The 22,082-nt window shown below is 43.6% G+C and overlaps 1 protein-coding gene across 1 annotated transcript in view; it reads left to right on the forward strand.

The window, feature by feature from the left end:
- abca2 (ATP-binding cassette, sub-family A (ABC1), member 2) overlaps positions 1-22,082 on the forward strand; it is a 47,807-nt gene that overhangs the window by 22,591 nt on the left and 3,134 nt on the right. Inside the window, exons 4-44 of the mRNA XM_030791015.1 lie at positions 1,030-1,141; positions 1,483-1,646; positions 1,941-2,062; positions 2,627-2,716; positions 3,338-3,514; positions 3,692-3,913; positions 4,252-4,604; positions 4,729-4,888; positions 5,305-5,433; positions 5,526-5,693; positions 5,916-6,012; positions 6,169-6,342; positions 7,164-7,266; positions 7,679-7,793; positions 8,060-8,250; positions 8,423-8,573; positions 9,062-9,266; positions 9,573-9,731; positions 9,883-10,063; positions 10,455-10,667; positions 11,032-11,228; positions 11,907-12,086; positions 12,400-12,587; positions 12,754-12,874; positions 13,347-13,628; positions 14,083-14,292; positions 14,933-15,035; positions 15,210-15,535; positions 15,927-16,140; positions 16,427-16,532; positions 16,900-17,011; positions 17,321-17,381; positions 17,822-17,996; positions 18,323-18,438; positions 18,904-19,051; positions 19,619-19,742; positions 19,828-19,960; positions 20,154-20,274; positions 20,873-21,051; positions 21,491-21,632; positions 21,919-22,053. Coding sequence (XP_030646875.1) covers positions 1,030-1,141; positions 1,483-1,646; positions 1,941-2,062; positions 2,627-2,716; positions 3,338-3,514; positions 3,692-3,913; positions 4,252-4,604; positions 4,729-4,888; positions 5,305-5,433; positions 5,526-5,693; positions 5,916-6,012; positions 6,169-6,342; positions 7,164-7,266; positions 7,679-7,793; positions 8,060-8,250; positions 8,423-8,573; positions 9,062-9,266; positions 9,573-9,731; positions 9,883-10,063; positions 10,455-10,667; positions 11,032-11,228; positions 11,907-12,086; positions 12,400-12,587; positions 12,754-12,874; positions 13,347-13,628; positions 14,083-14,292; positions 14,933-15,035; positions 15,210-15,535; positions 15,927-16,140; positions 16,427-16,532; positions 16,900-17,011; positions 17,321-17,381; positions 17,822-17,996; positions 18,323-18,438; positions 18,904-19,051; positions 19,619-19,742; positions 19,828-19,960; positions 20,154-20,274; positions 20,873-21,051; positions 21,491-21,632; positions 21,919-22,053 — 6,659 coding nt within the window. The remainder of the gene's footprint in view (positions 1-1,029; positions 1,142-1,482; positions 1,647-1,940; positions 2,063-2,626; positions 2,717-3,337; positions 3,515-3,691; positions 3,914-4,251; positions 4,605-4,728; positions 4,889-5,304; positions 5,434-5,525; positions 5,694-5,915; positions 6,013-6,168; positions 6,343-7,163; positions 7,267-7,678; positions 7,794-8,059; positions 8,251-8,422; positions 8,574-9,061; positions 9,267-9,572; positions 9,732-9,882; positions 10,064-10,454; positions 10,668-11,031; positions 11,229-11,906; positions 12,087-12,399; positions 12,588-12,753; positions 12,875-13,346; positions 13,629-14,082; positions 14,293-14,932; positions 15,036-15,209; positions 15,536-15,926; positions 16,141-16,426; positions 16,533-16,899; positions 17,012-17,320; positions 17,382-17,821; positions 17,997-18,322; positions 18,439-18,903; positions 19,052-19,618; positions 19,743-19,827; positions 19,961-20,153; positions 20,275-20,872; positions 21,052-21,490; positions 21,633-21,918; positions 22,054-22,082) is intronic.

Here is a 22,082-nt window from a genome sequence, read left to right on the forward strand (position 1 = left end):
TTATCTGTCCCCTTCTGTTAGGACGCTAAAGCCATTTCCACAAGAATAGCCAGGGTCACTGAAAAATTGTTGATAGTGCAGGTTTCCCCAGTAAAGTTGCTGTGTTTGAATCCAGGCCTTTGATTGGCAGGTTTAACATTTGACCAGAGAACATGAGGCCAGTGAATTTCTGTATTCCAGTGGCAGCCAGTCCAGTTTACTCCATTCTTTACTGACCTTGGGGGCAGGAGATATGTACAAACAACTGTTTGGAAGGGTTTAAATCAGAAAACCTTTCATCTGGCATCTGCAGCCCCTCATTGACTCCTCTCTGATCTGTGATGGTTCCCTCTCTCTCTCTCTCTCTCTCTCTCTCTCTCTCTCTCTCTCTCTCTCTCTCTCTGTCTCCCTCTCTCTCTTTCTCTCTCTCTCCCTCCCTCTTTCTTTCTCTCTCTCTCTTGCTCTCCTGTATATCTCTTGTGTTCTCTTTTTTAAACTTTTCGTTTGATCTCTTTGGTCCTTTCTCTTCCGATCCCTCACCTTCATTCCATCGACAAACACCTCCCCGTGTATAAACACCTTTTCTTCCATGCCACATCTGCCATTTTAACTCCCTGGCTACACCTCTTCTCCAACAACTGCTTTTATACCCAACACTATATCATTGCCCTACACCCACACTCCTAACCTTCATTTAAAACTCACCTCACAACCTGCTCTCCATCTGTTTCCCATCCTCTGTGTGTAACCGATCACCTGATGTTTGTTACCTCATTCCCTCCTCCTATCTCACTATGCCATTCTTTTCATCCATACCGTACCCACGGTTGTGGTTTTCAATCAAATACCAAACTCCTCCTTGTGTCCCACTCCCCACAACTCCATCTGTTCCCTCTATAACACGACTCCATCTGTCCCCCGTATCCAAATTTTTCTCTTTATACCCCACTATTATGGTGCTCCTGTCTCTTCCTCTCTGCCTGTGGGTCTTTCTCTCTCTCTCTCTCTCTCTCTCTCTCTCTTTCTTCCTCTCCTTTCTGCCCCGTCCAGCCTTCTATAGCGCCGCTCCGCTCACATCAGCAGGTATCATTCCCATTATGCAGTCGCTGTGTCCGGATGGCCAAAGAGACGAGTTTGGCTTCCTCCAATACAAAAATTCCACGTGAGTTAGTGCCTGCATTGCCTACATACATACACACACACACACATACCCACACACACACGCGCGCGCGCACTCACACACCAACCCTCAAACTTTGCCAACCTGTAATGGCTCTTACAATTACGCTGCCAACGATACTTTATGGAATGAAACAGCAGTGGTCATTATAGCCTGTAATTATATGCAAATGAGCAAATTCATCTTTTGAATGAATCACTCTATGTGGCTTTTTTTTTTTTCTCTCTTAACTTGTGTGATCTTATGTTCTCCTTTTCTCTTTCCTGCTCTCTTTCTCTCTCTCTCTCTCTCTCTCTCTCTCTCTCTCTCTCTCTCTCTGACAGTGTGACTCAGTTGTTGGAGCGAATCAGTGAGGTGGTGGAACAGAATCACTTGTTCATGTCAGACAGGCCCAGCCTGGGAGAGGAGCTGGAGTCTCTACAGCAACACCTGGAGAGTCTAAGTTCAGCACAGAGTCCGCTGGAGCAAGGCTTCAACACCAGTCGCGGTTAGAGCACACACACACACACACACACACACACACACACACAAACACACACACAAACACACAAACACAGGCTCACTTACAGAGTAGGGGTTCAGCCCATGGTCCAACCAGTCCCAATCAGAACTCACACATCCAAAGACACCTATAGTGCCAGAACTCACACACTGCACCCCACTTATGCACAAAGCCACCCACGCCAGCACTGTAACTTGCGTTCCCTAGCCATCTTTTATGGTAAAGGAACATAACACGTTTTCGAGTTCCACGTTAACCTCCTCCTTCCATTTCTCCCAGGCTTCACGGTGGGCAGCGTGCTGAGAAACCAGTCGGTTTTCCAGCAGTTCCTGGTCAGGAATCTTTCTCTGTCCAACGAGACGGCCAGTCTCCTCCTCTCCTCTCCCGTCAATCTCAAAGAGGTGTCTGTCTTTTCTCATTTTCTACCCCGGTCCCAGACACCCAACCCATCCCCCCCCCCTCCCCCCAGCCTCAGGTCAAACCCTAGACGGTACCGTTCTTTGAAGTCAAATATAGGACCCTGAACAAAGCACCTCTTGTACTTCTCTTCTTTTATCCTCCTTCTGAGTTTAGGCGAGGGGCTGTTTGATGTGTCACCGTCGATTGTTCTACTTGACAGTTAGAGGTAAAACACTTTTGATGCAGTGTAATAGAACTGGACGGAGGTGCTATGGTATGAAGCGTGAAGAGTGACGCTTTTGCAGTATGATATATTATTGTTGTGTAGCTGTGGACTTGTAGGCCAACACTACCACACCTTCCACACGTAGACTAATTACTGAGCTCTTGACTGCTGTAGCAAGGTGAGGTGTGCTGGTGCTAAGCATTATGTAAGCATATAAGTATGATGTTTTTCTCTTTTCTTTTGTTCTTTTTTTTTCACAAATGTTAGCAAGTATCCTAGTGTCATGGTAGGTATACTGAAAATTGTGTGGTGTGTGTGTGTGTGTGTGTGTGCTTTACAGGTGTATAATCTTGTCTTCGGTGTGTATCCCAAAGTGGGAGATGGGCAGCAGGTTGGACAAACCCCTGGGGAACAGGTTCTAAAACTAGAGGTGTGGCTTTATTTTTTACAGAGACGTTCTTCTAGATCTTTAGCTTGACACAACAAAGCATGTGAACAGGTGCTTTTTAAGCTGTAGAACGTACTTTTTAGTAAGGAGTGATTAGCAAATTTGTAATCAACTGAAAACATTGCAATACAGTGTGCAATGTTCATTTTGTATTATTGGACATAGCTACGTGTTGCGATAGATTTGCTAAGACACTATAAAGTAATAATGTAAGTGACATAAATAATGCATTTATTCACATGGATATACACTGTTTCTAATGTCTTTTTATTGAGTGTAAAGTCCGCTATCAGTAATAAACTGATAGGAGTAATAAAATAAACTAAGCAAAATGTGCTAAGCCCACAAAAGCATCAGAGCATTAGCAAACACAAGAGGGTCTTAAGTCATTCGTTTTATGATGGTTGGAAACATCTGCGTGTTGAAACCCCCTCAGTATTTCGAAAAAAAGAAGGAAAGAAAAAAAAGCTCACTTCCTCTCCAACACAGAATAAGAACAACACAGGAAAAAAGCTTTCTCTTTCTCACGCACTAGTAAGCTCAGGTCTGTGTGTTGTGTAGTGTGACTGATCTGTTTGAAGGTTCTCTGCAACCTGCTTTCAGGGGCAGCTCTTGGGCGGATGGCATAGTCTGGATGGAGGACTCATCCATAAGATTCTACAGGACCCAGCCAAGGCCAACCACCACCAGGCTCTGATAAAACTCTTGTCCCAAGCTTGGGGCCTTGCTGGTGAGGGTCTGGGCCAGAAGTATGACCCTCAGGGACTACAAGAAATGGAGGTTTGTCGCTTAGCTGAATTCTGTTGTACAGAACTCATCTCCAAGCATGTCTCTATGTTCCAAATATGCAACAGATAGAAATTTTCAATTGTCTGACACTTTCACATCTGGAGGACTTTTAGACTAGATTATGACTGTGTGTGGCTAATTTGTTGACTTTTGTTGTTTCCTGTGTAGGGACTCTTACCGACTGGTGCCATGCTTGAGGGACTAACCTGTGGAGAGGGTGGGAGCAGTGAGCTGAATAAGATCCTATTGGTTCCTGAGAAGCAGCAGTCATTGCTAGAGGCCTATCGCACAGCTGTATGCAGTGGAGGGGCGGTCCAGAGGGCAGAGCGATTTGGAGAGATCAGTGAGGAACTGAAAGAGCAAACTGATACACAGCGTGTCATTGAGAAAGTAAGACAATGGCAAATAGTAAAATACTGATGTAAATATGAGTCATATTTGAGAATACTGATTGATATTTATACTTACTTTTGTCAGTGTGTTTTTCAGTATCAAAAACAGTGATTTTGTACACACTCTCAGAAGAGAAAGAATTTTTTTGTGGTTGTTTTAATAATAAATCTCATCTCTTCTGTCTCATTTTCACTTTCTCCTGCTCCTCACCTAATATTTCACAAATTCCACCAATTTATCCATCCATCCATCCATCCATCCATCCGCGAATTCATCCATCCATATGTTCTTCTGTCCATGTGATCATCTATCTGTCCCTCTTACCCTCCTCAAAGCTGCGACTGGAACAGACCAACATGTCCAGTCTTCTGGCTCAGTCCCACCTGGGGGCCTTGCTAAAGAATCTTGCCGACGTGGAGAGGCTTCTGAAGGACGTGGATCTTCTCTCCGGGCTCGCTCGGCTACTTCCTAAGGGAGCCTGTGCAGGCCACCAGCCTCCGCCTGCAGCCAACACATCCACCTGGAGCTCTAACAGCACCACCTGGGGACCTAACATTACTGATACACCTGGGGACGGAGGAGAAGGAGCCAAAGGGAAAGAAACAGACGGAGAGAACCCAAGATCACAGTTTTCTGCATTTGTACAGCTTTGGGCAGGGCTGCAGCCTATACTGTGTGGAAATAATAGGTGTGTCTGCGTGGGGTGTTTTGTGAGTGTTTATGAGGGTTGGTGAGGGTAAAGGGTAAGTCCATGCGTTTGTGTGTGTGTGTGTGCTCACACTGTGCTTTACTCTGTCCTGTCCTACTTTTAGGATCATAGAGCCTGAAGCTTTAAAACAGGGTAATATGAGTTCTCTCGGCTTCACTAGCAAAGAACAACGCAACCTTGGCTTACTGGTCCACCTCATGACTACAAATCCCAAGATCCTCTACTCTCCCATCGGCTCACAAGTGGACAAAGTCATTCAGAAGGTAACTCGTCCCGTCAGAAAAATGCCCATGCATTTCACATAAATGCAGCATTTATCTTCTCACTGAAGACAGAGCGTCCTTATAGTACTGTTAGAATACTTGCCAAATAAAGAACACCAGGATGATTTTTAAGCACACATTAAATTTTCAGTTAATTGGCCTTATTTACCAATAAGGGTGGTGCATTCACTGTAATTTTGTATTTTAGGCTTTAGAATTTCATGGAACATGCAAAATTGTCCATCAGATCCTGATGTGTTCAGACTAGTTGACCAGTTGATTTTACATAATAACCTTCGGTAAGAGAGTGAACTAGAAAGTGCAGTCAGGGAGATATAAGAGAGTAATTCTAAGAATGAAAGCAGCAGATTAACACAGAAAGGGCTGCTGATTGGACGGTGCCTCTTTTTCTGTAGGCCAACGAGACATTTGCGTTTGTGGGGAACGTCACTCACTATGCCCGTGTGTGGCTGAACATCTCAGCAGAGCTACGGACATTCCTAGAAGAGGGCAAGCTGCACAACCACCTGGCCTGGCTGCAGCAGGTAATTCAACTAGCATAACAGCTGCGATAATTAACATGCTAAGCCAACCTAATGACCTTCATATGACCTTCAACCCATCCCCGCTATCGTAGTTCATCTCTGACCTGCGGAAACACCCGGAGCTGCTGAATACGTCTGACAGTGAGCTGATTCACAGCCTGGTGGAGGAGAACTTCACCCTGCCCAACACCACCACCCTACTGGAGCAGCTGGACACCATTGACAATGCAGCCTGTGGTTGGACACACTTCATGTCTAAGGTGAGAGCTGGCAGGAAAATCCATCATCATTTTTGGTAGATTCAGAATCAGATTATTTGCGGTTTTAGGTAGATGAACTCTACTGTTGGTTAGCCTTTGTAGAAGTTGAGGTATTAAAAGCTTTTCTAACTTATCGGGATATAATATCTCTTTTTTTTAGTCAGTTTTGTTGTTTTTTTTAATGCAAGATTTTGTATTGAATGCCACCTGGGGGTGTTTCAGGTCAGCGTGGACATCTTCAAAGGGTTTCCTGACGAGGAGAGCATTGTGAACTACACTCTAAACCAGGCGTACCATGACAACGTGTCCGTCTTCGCCAGTGAGTAACCATTCCGCGCCATTCCTTTGTGACACTTTCTAAGACTCTTCAACCATGTTTTTTCTCCTTAAAAACAAAAGAAAACAGAAATTGACAGAACAGTGAGGGGGAGTTTTGTCTAAAGTTTGAAGGTTCATGCTTGTTCTTCTGTTCCAGGTGTTATCTTCCAGACCAACAAGGACGGTTCTCTGCCTCCCCATGTTCTCTACAAAATACGACAGAACTCCAGCTTCACAGAGAAGACCAACGAAATCCGCCGGGCTTACTGGAGACCTGGACCCAACACTGGTGGCAAATTCTACTTCCTGTATGGCTTCGTGTGGATTCAAGGTGTGTTTAGACAACTTTCAAAAGTTCTGTTTCGTTGGAATGGAGGTTACGAAGGCAAAGTTCAGCTAAGGAGAGGCAAAGATTGGTTGTACTCAAAACGTATTTGTTCAGTTCTCTGTATTGCATTTATATATGTTGGTCATTTTGGATGAGGCTCTCTTATAAAGGAATTAAAACAAAGGCTTTGCTACTGTATTTGACACCAAACACGCATTTAAGGTTGAAGATGCTGGTCGGTTCTTTGTTCTGGAGTGCACTGGAGAAAGTATGAGACCCTCAGCTGCCCTTAGACTGTGATTTACAAAGTTCATACATATTGGTTTTTCACAGTTTTTGCAGAATAATGTAGAAAACTGTAGACAGGGCAGTACATCAACTGCTCGAGTAAAATCCCACACAGGACATATTAGCCATGGGAAAAGTGTTGTGCGGTTTGATGTTTTATTTAAAAAACAGGGGTCTATTCTGGTAAACTGCTTACCTGGTCGTCCTGGAACAGGCACACCTGGGCACCATAGGTAAACGTGTGAAACGCTTACCCAAGCATTCCTGACGCGATGTTTTATTTAAAACCTTAAAAAGCAGAGAGGAGCACTCTCTGCCCCCCACTTCCTCGGTAGACCTTTGCTTGCAATTTTTGTCATCCTTCCAATGCCAGCTCTTTTCCTCTACTCTCCCTTAGTTTACCTCATCACGTCATTGTTTTAGTCGCCACGCGGTGTTGTCATGGTTACGGCTCAACGTGCTAGTTTCTTTTTTTTGTTGTTGTTGTTTTTTTTTTTTAATCTTTTCTCTCTACTCTGTCCTTGTTTGTTTGTCAGATATGATTGAAAGGGCCATTATTAACACATTTGTGGGACATGACGTCGTAGAGCCAGGAAACTATGTCCAGATGTTCCCCTACCCCTGCTACACCAGAGACGAGTAAGCTAGGCTTCCTTCACATTCTCAAAGACTATATTTATATATTTAACACTGTCATATCTTTAGACTTGTGCTGTTGGATTAGACCATTAGTAAATCTCTAGATGAGATATAGAAACGCACAGTAATTTGACAAACTGTGCATGTGGTGGAGAAATTACAGTTGCGATAGTAATATATGTGTATTGAAGTATTTGCAAATGCATTTGCTGTTTTTTTTTAAGACTTTTACAGTATTTGCATACAGCGTATAGAGAGGGTTATGAATTGCACTGTCGCGACAGGAGTGACAATTCTATCTTAATAATTGGATAATAAGATAATAACAACGTAATGTAATGTAATAAGGCATTTATAACAGACTTTCAATGATAATAATGTAGTAATAACCGTATGTCTACTTCCTGCACAGTTTTCTGTTTGTAATTGAACACATGATGCCCCTGTGTATGGTGATCTCCTGGGTTTACTCTGTGGCCATGATGATCCAGCACATCGTTGCAGAGAAGGAACATCGTCTCAAAGAGGTGAGAGTCTCAGGAAAATTTGTCTGTCAGTCACCTGTTAAAAAAGTTCTGTTACTTCAAAAGTATTCGTATAAAAAAAAAGAATAGAACTTAATCTCTAGTATTTGTAACTGATTACTTCTGGCCTCAGCTAACAGTTAAGACTGGAGCTGAGGCAAACAAATAACAAGCCAAGAATCAAAGAAATAGCGTGAGAAATTCTAATTACATTGCTGAGGACACTGTCAGTGCCTTGGTGATGATGATGATGATGATGATGACTGCAGGTGATGAAGATGATGGGACTAAATAACGCCGTGCACTGGGTCGCCTGGTTTATCACGGGCTTCGTGCAGCTCTCCATCTCGGTCACGGCGCTTACGGCCATCCTGAAATACGGGAGGGTCCTTCTCCATAGCGACCCCTTCATCATCTGGCTCTTCCTCACCGTTTATGCCATTGCCACCATCATGTTCTGGTAAAACTTTTTTAAGGGGGAAAAAATTGACGCTACCTTTGTATTATTTTAGTGTTATTGTGTATCATTTAAGAGTGTTGCCTCTTGTCTGGTCCCTGTGTGTATCTGTTTAATCCTCTTTGACTGATGACATTGGGAAAGTAATAGTGTTTAACCTCTTTTTTTAAAACAGTTTTCTGGTGTCAGTGATTTATTCGAAAGCCAAGCTGGCCTCAGCCTGTGGAGGAATCATTTATTTCCTGAGCTATGTGCCCTACATGTACGTGGCTATACGAGAGGAAGTCGCCCATGACAAGATCACCGCCTTCGAGAAGTGCATTGCGGTACAATTATATTGTATATGCATTTATCATACATTTCCAACACACAATGGACACCTTTTTGCATGTGTGTGTGTGTGAATATACATTTTGCTAATTTAGGGGGACATTTCACACTATTCTGCCAGGGATACCTTCTCAAACTGGGGTCAAAATCCCAGTCAAAATCAAGATACTGTTATCTGTAAAAAGTGTGAAAGTGTGTTTTTGGTGAGGGTTAGGGTAAGGGTTAGCATTAGGTTGTTATTCCTTCCTTTTGCTATATTGGACGACTGCCCAGAATCTGGCATACGAGGTGCAAGTTGTGTATATATATGTGTCTCTGTGTGTGTGTGTGTGTGTGTGTGCGTGTGTGTGTGTGTGTTTATGAATAAGTGAGAGAGAAAGGGAAAGTGTGTGAATGAGGAAGAGAGAGTGTGAATTTAGCCACATTTAAACCGACCACATTTCCACCAGTTTCAGTTCTTCAGTCTTCTTCTCTTTGCTCTCAGTCTCTGATGTCCACCACTGCCTTTGGCCTGGGCTCCAAGTACTTCGCCCTCTACGAGGTGGCCGGGGTCGGAATCCAGTGGCGTACCATCAACCAGTCACCAGTAGAGGGCGACGACTTCAACCTCTTGCTTTCCATGGTTATGCTGATTATTGATGCCACAGTGTATGGAGTGCTCACCTGGTACATCGAGGCTGTGCATCCAGGTATGCTTTCACTAGCTGCAAAAGTAAGTTATGCATTTGTTGGTCAGCTACTTTTTTTTTTTTACCATTGCTAACCAGAATTCAGTCAGCTCCTGGTGGCTGAAAGTGATGAAATAAGGAACACAAATGTCTGAGCTGACTGCAGAAGCATCTATTTTGACTTCTGTGTTTTAACGCGAAAGGATCAACTCAGTATCAGTATATATTTAAATAGCATTAACGCTTACCATTATTATCCTGCCATGAACATGATTGGCATATACATTGACTATGCTTTATTTAATTTGCATATTTACTTACCTACAGGAATGTATGGGCTTCCCCGACCGTGGTACTTCCCCTTGCAGAAATCCTATTGGCTGGGCAGTGGTCGTGTGGAGACGTGGGAGTGGCCATGGGGAGGTGGGGCCAGACTGAGCGTGATGGAAGAAGACCAGGCCTGTGCCATGGAACATAGACGTTCCGGTATGTTCTGCTAGCTCTTCTCTTACCCAAGTCAGTGTGTCTGCCCACAGTCCACTTAGGCATAATAAAGAGCAACGCAAGAATGCAGAAGGTCACTCTTTTTGAATTACCTTCTTACGTTAAATTATGCTGTCTCTCTGTTGCCCCCTAGAGGAGACTCGTGGTATTGAAGAGGAGCCAAGCCACTTACCTCTGGTCGTGTGCATAGACAAACTGACCAAAGTTTACAAGACAGGCAGCAAACTAGCCCTGAACAAACTGAGCCTGAATCTGCATGAGAACCAGGTGGTCTCCTTTTTAGGACACAACGGCGCCGGCAAGACAACCACCATGTGAGAGAGCAAGAGAAAAACATATGTCTGTGAAGATATGTGTGTATCCTGGCGTCAAGAGAGTCATGTGTCTACAAACCTTGCCAGCAAGCCTTGGAGAAGTGTCCTTGTCTGCCCTCTTAATTTAGACCATTTCTCTTTAGTTCTCACTGATTTTGTTAAGTTACTCATTTCAAGTCAGTTTAATCTTTCTCAGTTTAATTTATTGTTTTTTAATTTGATTCAGTTCAGTCCAATGCAAATCAAACTATTAAAGGTCTTTTTTTTTCATTAGCAATATGGTCACAAAGTAGTTTTATAGAACTTCGGGCCTGTGTCAGATTAAAACCAATGACTTTACTTCCTCGGCGGTCAGCCCTTTCATAAAGTCTCGATGCTTATTAACCCACAGGTCCATCCTCACTGGGTTGTTCCCGCCCACCTCTGGCTCGGCGACCATATATGGGCACGACATCCGCACGGAGATGGAGCTGATCAGGAAGAACCTGGGCATGTGCCCCCAGCACAACGTCCTGTTTGACAAGCTGAGTGTGGAGGAGCATCTGTGGTTTTACTCGCGACTGAAGGGAATGGCGGAGGAAGATATCCGCAAAGAGATGGACAAGTGAGTTTGCTATTAATCACGAAAGTCTTCTGTTCATCAGATGTTGAGTCGTCATTATCTGGCAGACTTGGCTAATTTTATCAGTAGGACTGAGATAACGAGCCTTTGTCTGGCATTGATTAATTGTGATATTATTCATCTGAGATGTCTGAAGCTGAATCATTTTCTTTCTTTTGCTTTTTTCTTTTCTTTTCTTTTTTTTTTTTTTGACAAATTACACTGCAGACACTTGACTCTCCACAATCTGCTATTTGTTCAACGCGTCGATTTACAATTCCTCAGTTGTAGGTGTTGTCTTAGCAACAGTTTTATGACTTGTAGAGTCAGTGTGACCTTTCTTGTGATTCCTGTGGTCTGTTTGTAGAATGATAGAGGACTTGGAGTTGTCCAATAAACGTCACAGTCTGGTCCAGACGCTGTCTGGAGGTATGAAGAGGAAGTTGTCCGTGGCCATCGCCTTCGTGGGCGGATCCCGCGCCGTCATTCTGGACGAGCCCACCGCGGGGGTCGACCCTTACGCCCGCAGAGCCATTTGGGACCTCATCCTGAAATACAAACAGGGTGAGATCTGATTGGCTGATGTGTCTTTCAAGGGACCAGACCCACTCAAACACAGCTTAATGTGTTTATTGAGCACCAGTCATATGAAAGTCCGATACATTTTGCATGTGGTAATAAGTGTAACGCAAGCTGAGGGCATTCTTAACCTTGGTTAAGCGTTTTGCTATTTACAATTTTTCACACACAAGGATGGTGGCTGTTTTTTGACTGGCCCAAAGATATCCTTGTCTTAGTGTAAACATGGTGGAAATTAAAAATGGGGCCAGAACAGACTAAGTTTACCTTTCCAGTAAGCATATTTTACTTTGCGCTGCTTGCTTATAATGAATTGAATAAGATTCTGTTTGTAATTCATTAATGCAAGACCAATGTCGTATTAAATCAAATTACTTAATAAGATTCTGTTTGTAATTCATTAATGCAAAGCAGGATTTGCTTTAAATCTAATAAAACTGAAAACATGGTGACCACAGCACATTGAAATTTATAAGAGACCCCCTACAGAGACTTTTATATCTAAGCAAAATGATGTTGACTTACTCACCTTAACCACAATGACTGCTGACTTGCAGATATTCTTCTGTGTGTGTGATGTGTGTGCGTGTGTGTGTGTGCGCGTGTGTGCATGCATATGCATATGTAATGCGTGTGTGTGTGTGTGTGTGTGACATGCAACAGGCCGCACCATCCTCCTGTCCACACACCATATGGATGAGGCTGACCTGCTGGGTGACAGGATTGCCATTATCTCCCATGGGAAACTCAAATGCTGTGGCTCTCCCCTGTTCCTCAAGAGCACTTATGGCGATGGATACAAACTCACACTGGTCAAGAAACAGAGCGACTTACACAGCACCGGTCTGTGTGTGTGTTTGTCTATGTGTATGTGTGTGTGTGTGTCTGTCTGTCACTTCACCTGATGAGAAATGGATAAAATACTACCCTGTTTTCTGTCTAATTTGAAATATTAGTCCTATGAGAGTGTATGTTCATAATGTGTGCGGTATTTTGTGATAGTTTTATTATTTGTTTGTTAAATGTCTTAGTTTCAGCTACTGGTACTTCAGTGAACTAAGATTAACCAGTTTGGTGAAAGGACAGTTTTATGGTTCTCTTCTCATGACTGTGTCTCTCTCTCTCTCTTTCTCTCATTCTGTCTTTCTGCTCCTAGACCCATCCAGCCAGCCGCCCTCCTCTGCCGTCCCGTCTTCCCTTTCTCCCTGCTCGGAGTCACGTGTGACTGAGTTTATCCGTCAGTACGTCGCCTCCTGCATGCTCGTGTCCGACTCCAACACCGAGCTGTCTTACATTTTGCCTTCCGAGGCTGTTAAGAAGGGCTGCTTTGAACGTCTCTTCCAGGTTCTCTCACTCACTCGCTTTCCTCTTCAAAATTACATAAAGAAACATACAGTCAATGCACACACACACATTTTTAGCATTAACTGGATGGAAGAATATGGTTTGGTTGAAGTTGGTGATAGTTCTCTGTTTGTGTTTGGTGCTAAGCTGCTTTTTTTCTATCCAGGCTCTGGAGCAGAGCGTGGACCGTCTGGGTCTTACGAGCTTTGGCATGATGGACACGACCTTGGAGGAAGTCTTCCTCAAAGTGTCAGAAGAAGACCTGTCTCTGGAGAACAGTGACGCTGGTGAGTCAGACTCTGGGTTTGGGTTATACAGTACAAAGGAGGAAGCTCTCAAATGAAAAAAAGGCAAGAAAATAGGAAAAAATTAAAAGGAAGAGAAACGACAGAAAAAAAGAAAACACAACAGTCATCAAGTACAAAATTGTGTCTGTACCATCCACCACAGTTAATGAAACTTGGTTCTTTAAATGTGTAGGTTAAGATATTGCACAAAAAATCTGAACATTAATGTTGTCCTGTTTTGTGTTATGAATGTTTTTAAAGAAGAGGTCACTTAATGTTTGATGACTGAGATTATTAGGTGCCAAAGAGTCAATATTTACGAAACAGGGACTGAAGCACTCTCTCTCTCGTGTTCTTTCTCTTGGCATTACCTACAAACTGCAGACTTCAAGGGTTTTGATGAAGGTGACTTTATATGAACAAAATGCATTTCAAACCTCCTCTCGTTGTATCTTCAATCTGCTTCTACCAGATATGAAGAACTCTCCTGGTGGTTCTTCTACCGGGAAACCCTCCTCTCTGTTGGCCGGGCCGCAGGCTGACGTCCCCCCCATCGGTGAGGTGTCCAGGCCGGAGGTGGAACTCAGTAACCTGGTGATGTGTTCAAGATTCAGTCAGAGCGAGAGCTCCCTGCAGTCTGGATCGTCTCTGGGGTCCATCCGGGGGGACGAGGGAGGTCTCTATGCTGATTTCTACGGAGATTACTGCCCGTTGTTCGACAACGGACAGAACTCTGACTCGGCCAGCTTCAGAGGTGAGAGGGGGAAAAAAAACTGAATCTCAGATTCATAAAAGGCCTTGTGATTTGTGGTTTTCACTTTTAAGATCTTTGTTTGAATCTAAATTAATTGAGAGTAAATGCAAAGAAAAGCATGTTAGGGGGAGCTAAAATGTTCTGTTTTAGAGCGACAGCTTGATGCATAGTTATTTAGATGACTCATAATAGCCTGTTCTTAAGTTTACTGGAGGATGCTTGTTCTTTATGAATGTATGAAAGGGAGTCTAATAGACGTAGTGTTAAGTGGTGATTAGAGTTCTAAGGGAAGGAAATGCGGTTGCACCAGGAGTACTTAGACACACTTATCATCAATCTTTCCTCAAAGAACAACTTTTCACTCCTCAAAACACTAAAGTGCTCAGTGAAGCGGCGAGTCTGTAAGTCGCTCTCTCTATCACTCCATTTACTCGTTTCTTTCCTCTCCCTTCAGATGAGGGTGCTTCCCCAGACCCGGTTCTTGAAGGTCAGGGCAGCTTCAAACTGGAGGGCTGGTGGCTTCGTCTTCGCCAGTTCCACGGGCTCATCGTCAAACGTTTCCATTGTGCCAAGAGAAACACCAAAGGCCTCTTCTCCCAGATCCTGTTGCCCGCCTTCTTCGTCTGCGTGGCCATGACTGTGGCCCTGTCCGTTCCCGAGATTGGTAAGCGCGAAAAAGAAGCGGAGCAGACGATGCTTTGCCGAGGAGAATCACAAATGAAAAGCCTTGAATGTTCTCAGGGAGTCGGCACCCGGAGCTGAGGATGATTTCAGCAGAGGAGAATAGTTTAAAGAGAGAAGACCATGATGTCATAACAGGGGCTTTCGAACTTTTTTTTTTTTTTAAATCCAGACCCGGACACCCGCTGGACACAAGATATGCTGACACATCTGATAGAACTTGTCTGTAATCCCTCACACAGAATAGCACACAGCTACGCCGGACATGTGCCGCCCAGTGGGTTCCCAAGAACTGATTATATATATATATATATATATAAAAAACGGTTCTAGAACTTTACATGAGAGACCACAAAATGACAGTCAAGCAAAATGAGTTTTGGTTCCTAGTGCAGAGGTTACATAGAACCTCAGGGTCTGCTCTCTTTTAGTTCTCGTGCTCACAGAGATAAGCAAATCTTCAGGGAAGACAGGTGTTCTACTTGAATGTTCTGGTTGCTTCTCTGTGAAGTTGTCACAGTTACTTTTTCCATGACGTTACTCGGCTAAGCTTTGTTTTGTTCTCTCGGATAAAGGCCATTATCATAAGGTGCTTTTTATTCATTTTCTCCTCCTTTTCCCAGGTGATCTTCCACCTCTGATTCTTTCTCCATCTCAGTACCATAACTATACGCAGCCACGTGGGAACTTCATCCCTTATGCTAACGAGGATCGGCTTCAGTACAGGTACAAGGTCTCTAGTGTCCTAAAGTTAGTTACTTTAGTGCCATCGAAACACTCAGGGGGGGCTCAAGACTTATGAACTGCAGCACTAGAAACAGTGTATTTGACAGATGTAGAATATGTGCTAGCACAGGCGCCACACCTTGGTTTACTCTCTGTTTATACTCCACCCTGTAGGAGTAAGCTGTCTCCTGATGCCAGCCCTCAGAAGATCGTCAACACCCTCCGTCTACCCTCGGGCGTTGGTGCCACTTGCATTCTGAAGACGCCCTTCAACAGCACCTTGGATCAGCTGGCGCAGACGCTCAACCCTTACGCCAACAACTCCAAAACCCTGGCTGCCCGCTACTTCGATTCCATGTGCCTCGACTCCTTCACACAAGGAGTTCCCCTCTCTAACTTTGTGCCTCCTCCACCCTCCCCGGCTCCCTCCGATGACCCAGACCCCAGTTTCGAGGACGGACTCTGGAACTACACGGCCGCCCCACCCACCACTGTTCATGGTGAGTCTCACTTTGGCTCTGATTGGCTCAGATTTTTGCCAGTCAAGGACTTTTTAGGGTGGAGTCAGACATGTCATTGCAGGGACAGAGCAAATTTGTGCCTCCCTGAGGTTTCTCAGGCCAAGCATTTGATAATGTCGTGACCGGAGCGCCATCTTGTGGATTCTGCCAGTAGTACATTTGACTTGTAACTGCTGGAAACATGACCATCAAATATCACACCTTAATCAAATGCTTACGCAAACTCAATATTAGTTGTTCTGGTCTTCATGCGTGTGTCTTCGATTAGATATGATCTTTCTCTGCCTTACTTCCTTCCTTTGACAGGAATGTGCACGCCCTTCGAATAATGATAACGCTCTTTCCTGGCAATCGCTGTGTGTGTTCTCAGAAACGATGACGTCCCCTCCCACGCTTCCGCTCTCAATCCACGAACCAGTGCGCTGCATCTGCTCAATGCAGGGCACGGGTTTCTCCTGCCCCAGTGGGGTGGGAGGCCGTCCGCCCCTCATGAAGGTGGTGACCGGAGACATCCTGGTGGACATCACAGGCCGAAACGTCTCCGAGTACCTCCTTTACACCTCCGATCGCCTCCGTCTGCACAGGTACGACAGCTCGTCCCCTCCGAAGAGTCAGCGAGGGCGCTGTCACCGTACACCAGCTGTAAAATCACCATATTCGACTGTTCGTCACATTTTGTGCTTAAACATCTGGTGTTCCCCACGAACTCATTCTGTCACCTTGAACCACTTCGAATAACACATGTTGCCTGTCCAGACGGTTTATTGAGGTGATAAAACCCAAACTCTCTCAAGGGCTGTCTGTCATACTTTTGCTGTATGGGCAGTTGCGCAACATGTATTTAGTTCATTCATGTTATATGTCCAATAGATATGGAGGTCTGACTGTAGGAAACATCCAGAAATCCATCCCAGCATCCTTTGGGAGGAAGACGCCACCCATGGTGCGTAAAATCGCTGTACGGAGGTCTGCCCAGGTAAGCGCAGTAACCACCCTGAGTATAATAATAATAATAATAATAATAATAATCAATTTATTGAAATAAATGTACATACTATTATTTACATATAATTAGAATGCATCATTTTCAGTCTGTCTTTGTTCCGTCGTGTTGCTCACTGTGCGTACCGCCTTGAGACAGCATAAATAAGCACATTTCAGACGCAGTCATTGAAATCCCTCTCAAAAAGACGTGGATGCATACTGAAGTGTATATAAATACATTTGTCTATATACACATATGTAAAATGTTTGTATCTATGTAAGCGCACGTAGGCTTGTTTTCCTGTAGAGAGAAATGGTATGGGTCCTCAGGGTCGATGTGTCTTTTTTCATGGTTACAGGTTTTGTACAATAACAAAGGGTACCACAGCATGCCCACTTACCTCAACGTCCTTAACAACGCCATCCTCCGTGCCAACCTCCCGCCAAGCAAGGGCAACCCCGCTGCCTATGGTAACACACTCCACTGACCGCACGAGGATCAGACAGCAAGAGCGTGTTGTTGAGATATATGTGGATGTGGAGTCTTGATGTTGTCTGTTGAAAGTGTTGAGATAAGAGTTTGTTTGGTAACGTTGCTTTAGATCCAACAAATGCTAAGTTGTCGTATTTTAACAACAGACAACAGGGTAACAAACGTGATATATCTGTTAAGATATATTTTGGTTGGTTATGAGAGTAATGCTGTGGATACAGAAGACGTTCTGTTTGAAACAATCTGTATGTGTGTGTGTGTGTGTCTGTGTGTGTGTGTGTATTCAGGAATTACTGTGACCAATCACCCAATGAACCGGACCAGTGCCAGCCTCTCTCTGGACTACCTGTAAGAGAACTCTCTCTTTTTTATCTCTCACCTCCACACCAGTCTTCACTCCTGTTTATCTGGCATCTGCCACGCAAACTCTCCCAGTAGCAGGGTTCCTCAAATCCAGTTCTGTAGGTCCAGACTCCTGCTGGTTTTCTCATCAAGCAAACACTGTGGTTTCTGAATGGCTGAGGAGTGCACACACCTGACTCCCAGGCAAAAAAAAAACAGCCTTTAATTATCAGGTGATGACAAACCCAGCAGGACTCCAGACCTCCGGAACCAGGTTTGAGCAGCTCTGCCCTGTTGAACCATATTACCTGCAGTGTGTGACAGCCTCAGTATATGAGGCTAAACTTTCTTTTTGTTTCACAATAACATCACTCTCCTTTCCTTTCTTAAACATTATTTAACTCCACTCTTCCCCTCTGGGTTTGTTTTTTTTTTTGGCTTTCTAGGCTGCAAGGCACAGATGTAGTCATTGCCATCTTTATCATTGTGGCGATGTCGTTTGTTCCTGCCAGTTTTGTGGTCTTCCTCGTCGCTGAGAAGTCAACCAAAGCCAAGCACCTGCAGTTTGTCAGCGGGTGTGACCCAGTCATCTACTGGCTGGCTAACTACATATGGGACATGGTGAGGGCACTGGGTGTGTTTGTGTTTGTGTGTGTGCACGAGCGTGCAGGTGTGTGTGTGTGTGTGTGTGTGAACGTGCACGCGTGTGTGTGTGCACGCACGTGTGGGAGTATGTGTGTGTGTGTGTGTGTGTGTGTGTGTGTGCGTGCGTGTGTGTGTGTGTGTGTGTGTGTGTGTGCGTGTGTGTGTGTGTGCGTGTGTGTGTGTGTGTGTGTGTATGTGTGTGTGTGTGTCCATTACATTTGTTTGTAGGCTGTGTGTGTGTATGAGTCTGTGTTGACTTCTGTGATAAAGTAGTTCACACTCTCCTCTATCTTTTGTCCTAGCTGAATTACTTGGTTCCGGCCACATGCTGTGTTCTCATCCTATTTGTATTTGACCTTCCTGCCTACACGTCCCCCAAAAACTTCCCGGCTGTCCTCTCTCTCTTTCTGCTCTACGGGTGAGTGCACTCACGACCCAGAATCATCTGTCCAGGCTCAGCCGAGCTGAGAAGACAGTGACATGAGACAAAAACCGATTAAAACAAAAAAAAAAACCCATTTAAATCCCTAAGAGACAACACTGATTCCATTCCAAACTTATTAGTCATTCTTACACGATGCCTTACAGAGCATCTCTCACAAAGGATTCATTGGTTTGTCCTAAATGGACGTTTAAAAACAGATGGAATAATAACTAGTTTATCATTGATAAACGTGGGAGTCCAATTACAAAATATCAATACATCAGTACATCTTTCTCAGAAGTTATGCTGTACTTCAACATATATTATTACAGAATTGACCGATATTATATACCGTTGGGGATACCTAACATAAAGGTACCCAAATATTGATTTTTCTAATATGTTAGAGTCTGTACTAAATAGTAATTCTATCGTTTCTATGTCTTTTCCTCTTTCCAGCTGGTCTATAACTCCCATCATGTACCCAGCGTCCTTTTGGTTTGAGGTGCCTAGTACAGCTTACGTTTTTCTCATCGTTATCAACCTCTTCATCGGCATCACCGCTACCGTGGCAACCTTCTTACTGCAGCTGTTTGAACATGACAAGGTGTGAAATATGAATGGTTTATGAGAGTGCGTCCTGCTGTGTTGTGTAGTATTATCTTCTGAGACAAAATTACTGCTGCTGTCAGATAAACGACGCTGTTTTTTTTTAACGTCTTGTGTCATTATGCAGTCTTTTGATTATCAGGGAAAGAACAGTTTAAATTGTAACAGAAACATTAAAATTTAGAACTGAATATTTTTGAGCTGTCGCAGTTTTTTTTTCTTTTGTGATTATTTTGTATTTTAGTTATTCATAAAATTCTTAAGATGTTTTGTGTGCTTGAACAATTCTGATGGTCTTTTTATTATCTGGGGAAAGAGCATTTAAATTGTAACATCTGAACGTCTCAATTTAGAGATGAATAGTTTTTAAGCTTTAGTTGCAGTTTTTGCTGTCTTAGTTATTCATAACCTGTTCAGATGTTTTGTGGATTTGAAGTATTTTGTGTCATAAGAGTTGGTCTTGTGAGTCTGAGTGAATATACAGCATTCATAATAGTGTATTCAGTTGAGATATGTAACTGTGAATATTCAGTATTTTCTTCATGTCATTTTTTTTGGCTCTCAGGACCTGAAACTGGTGAATAGCTACCTGAAATCCTGCTTTTTAATCTTTCCCAACTACAACTTGGGCCACGGCCTCATGGAAATGGCATACAACGAGTATATCAATGAGTATTATGCTAAGATAGGTAAGTGGATGTGTGGTAACAGATATTTAAAAAAAATTGCTCTCTGCTGCCCCTCTGAGATTTGTGTTTGGCTTTGGTATTGCAGGTCAGTTTGATAAGGTGAAGTCACCCTTTGAGTGGGACATTGTAACACGGGGACTGGTGGCCATGACGATAGAGGGATTTGTCGGCTTTCTTATCACTATCCTCTGCCAGTACAACTTCCTCAGGAAACCCCAGTAAGTTTGTGTGTGTGTGTGTGTGTGTGTGTGTGTGTGTGTGTGACTATCTGTGTATGCCAGAGAGAGGGTGGGAAAGAATACCTAAAGAGTCTGTAGGTGTGTGTGTGTGTGTGTGTGTGTGTGTGTGTGTGTTTTTGTAAAGTGGCTGATGGAATATTCTGGATTTCTTGACCCGTGTCCCTGTTTGTAGGAGAGTACCAGTGAGCAGCCAGCCTGTTGAGGATGATGATGTGGACGTAGCCTGTGAGAGACGAAGAGTTCTCAGAGGAGACGCAGACAACGACATGCTAAAGATCGACAACCTCACCAAGGTCTGTCAGTGACCATACATATTCCATATGTCTGTCAGCGACCATACATATTCCATATGTCTGTCAGTGACCATACATATTCCATATGTCTGTCAGTGACCATACATATTCCATATGTCTGTCAGTGACCATACATATTCTATATGTCTGTCAGTGACCATACATATTCTATCTGTCTGTCAGTGACCATACATATTCCATATGTCTGTCTGTGGTGAAAAGCAATTTGGATTTGTATGGTAAAAAACAGGAAATTAACAAAACACAACAAAATAGGCAAAGAAATGGATATAGAGTCATAATGTCCTTTTTCGCTCATGTACTCAATAGAACTGCATACTTTATGTAAAAAATTATTTAAGAACTGTTCTCCATTTGACTACACCACAGTTAAAAACCTGTTGATATTTTTAGTCCGTAAATCCCTGGGTATTACGGCTTTAAGCATGAAACAGGAACCATTGTTCTCTTCCAGTGCAAGCGGTATTTGCTTAGAGTTGTTAGATTTCAGTTAATCCTTTGAACTGAAGAAAAATTGGATGTTTACAGAGAGAAGAAAGTCCACCAGAAGGAGATAACTGGACACTGTTCTTCACAGGTGTATAAGTCTCGTAAGATGGGCCGTATCTTAGCAGTGGATCGTTTATGTGTGGGGGTGCGTCCAGGGGAGTGCTTTGGGCTTCTGGGTGTGAACGGAGCTGGGAAGACCACCACGTTTAAGATGCTAACAGGAGACGAAAGCACGACAGGAGGGGAGGCTTTCATCGGAGGCCACAGGTGCTCTTTGCTTTTAGTTGATGCTACGCTAGATTCTTTATGAAATTATTATTTTTCATGATACAGTGTTAGCTGTGGTGTGTAATCTGTGAAGACACTTCAGGTCCATTTCACTCTTTCGTCCTTATTACCTTTTAATTTTACAATTAATGTTAATAACTTTTTAAATATCACTGTTCAACATATAAAATGTGATGTCAAAAAACTTTTATTTAAGGGTTAAGGACCATTTAAAAAAATGTGAGGTAGCTGATTGTCTCAAAAAGTAGGTAATAATATCAAAATTCTGTGAACTCTGTATTGTTAAAACTTCAGCGGCAGAATAAGGTGACTTCTTCTTCTTTATTCTACAGTATTCTGAATACTGAATGCTCTTTCTTCTTCTCTATTCTGCAGTATTCTGAATACTGAATGCTCTTTCTTCTTCTCTATTCTGCAGTATTCTGAAGGAACTTTTGCGTGTACAGCAGAGCATCGGCTACTGTCCTCAGTTTGATGCTCTTTTCGAAGACCTGACTGCCAGAGAGCATCTAGAGCTCTACACACGTCTCCGCGGGATACCGTGGAAGGATGAGGCGAGGGTGAGCTGTCACAAACCCCCCCCTGCCCCCTAAAAGCATTGAGGTTTTTTTTTTAAATTAGCTTTTAAGCAAAGAGGTTCTCCTCTCTTCAAATGAGAAATGAAATCTTGCTTTAAAATGAGGCCCTGTAGATGTGTCCCTTTAGATGGAATGGTGGGTCATCTCTCTGGGAGACTTTTCATCCAGTTATTTCATCCAGTTATTTCATCCCTTTGCTTCCTCTCCTACTCTCACGTTCTCTGTCACTCCTCCTCTTTATCTGCCTCTCTTTTGTTCTCTCTGTCAGGTGGTCCAGTGGGCTCTGGAGAAACTGGAGCTCACTAAGTACGCCGACAAGCCAGCAGGAACATACAGCGGAGGGAACAAACGCAAGCTGTCCACTGCCATCGCTCTCATCGGTTTCCCCTCTCTCATCTTCCTGGTTAGATTTACTTCCCTCAACGTTTTTTT

Source organism: Chanos chanos, chromosome 14 (assembly GCF_902362185.1).
Source record: "Chanos chanos chromosome 14, fChaCha1.1, whole genome shotgun sequence".
Lineage (NCBI taxonomy): Eukaryota > Metazoa > Chordata > Actinopteri > Gonorynchiformes > Chanidae > Chanos > Chanos chanos.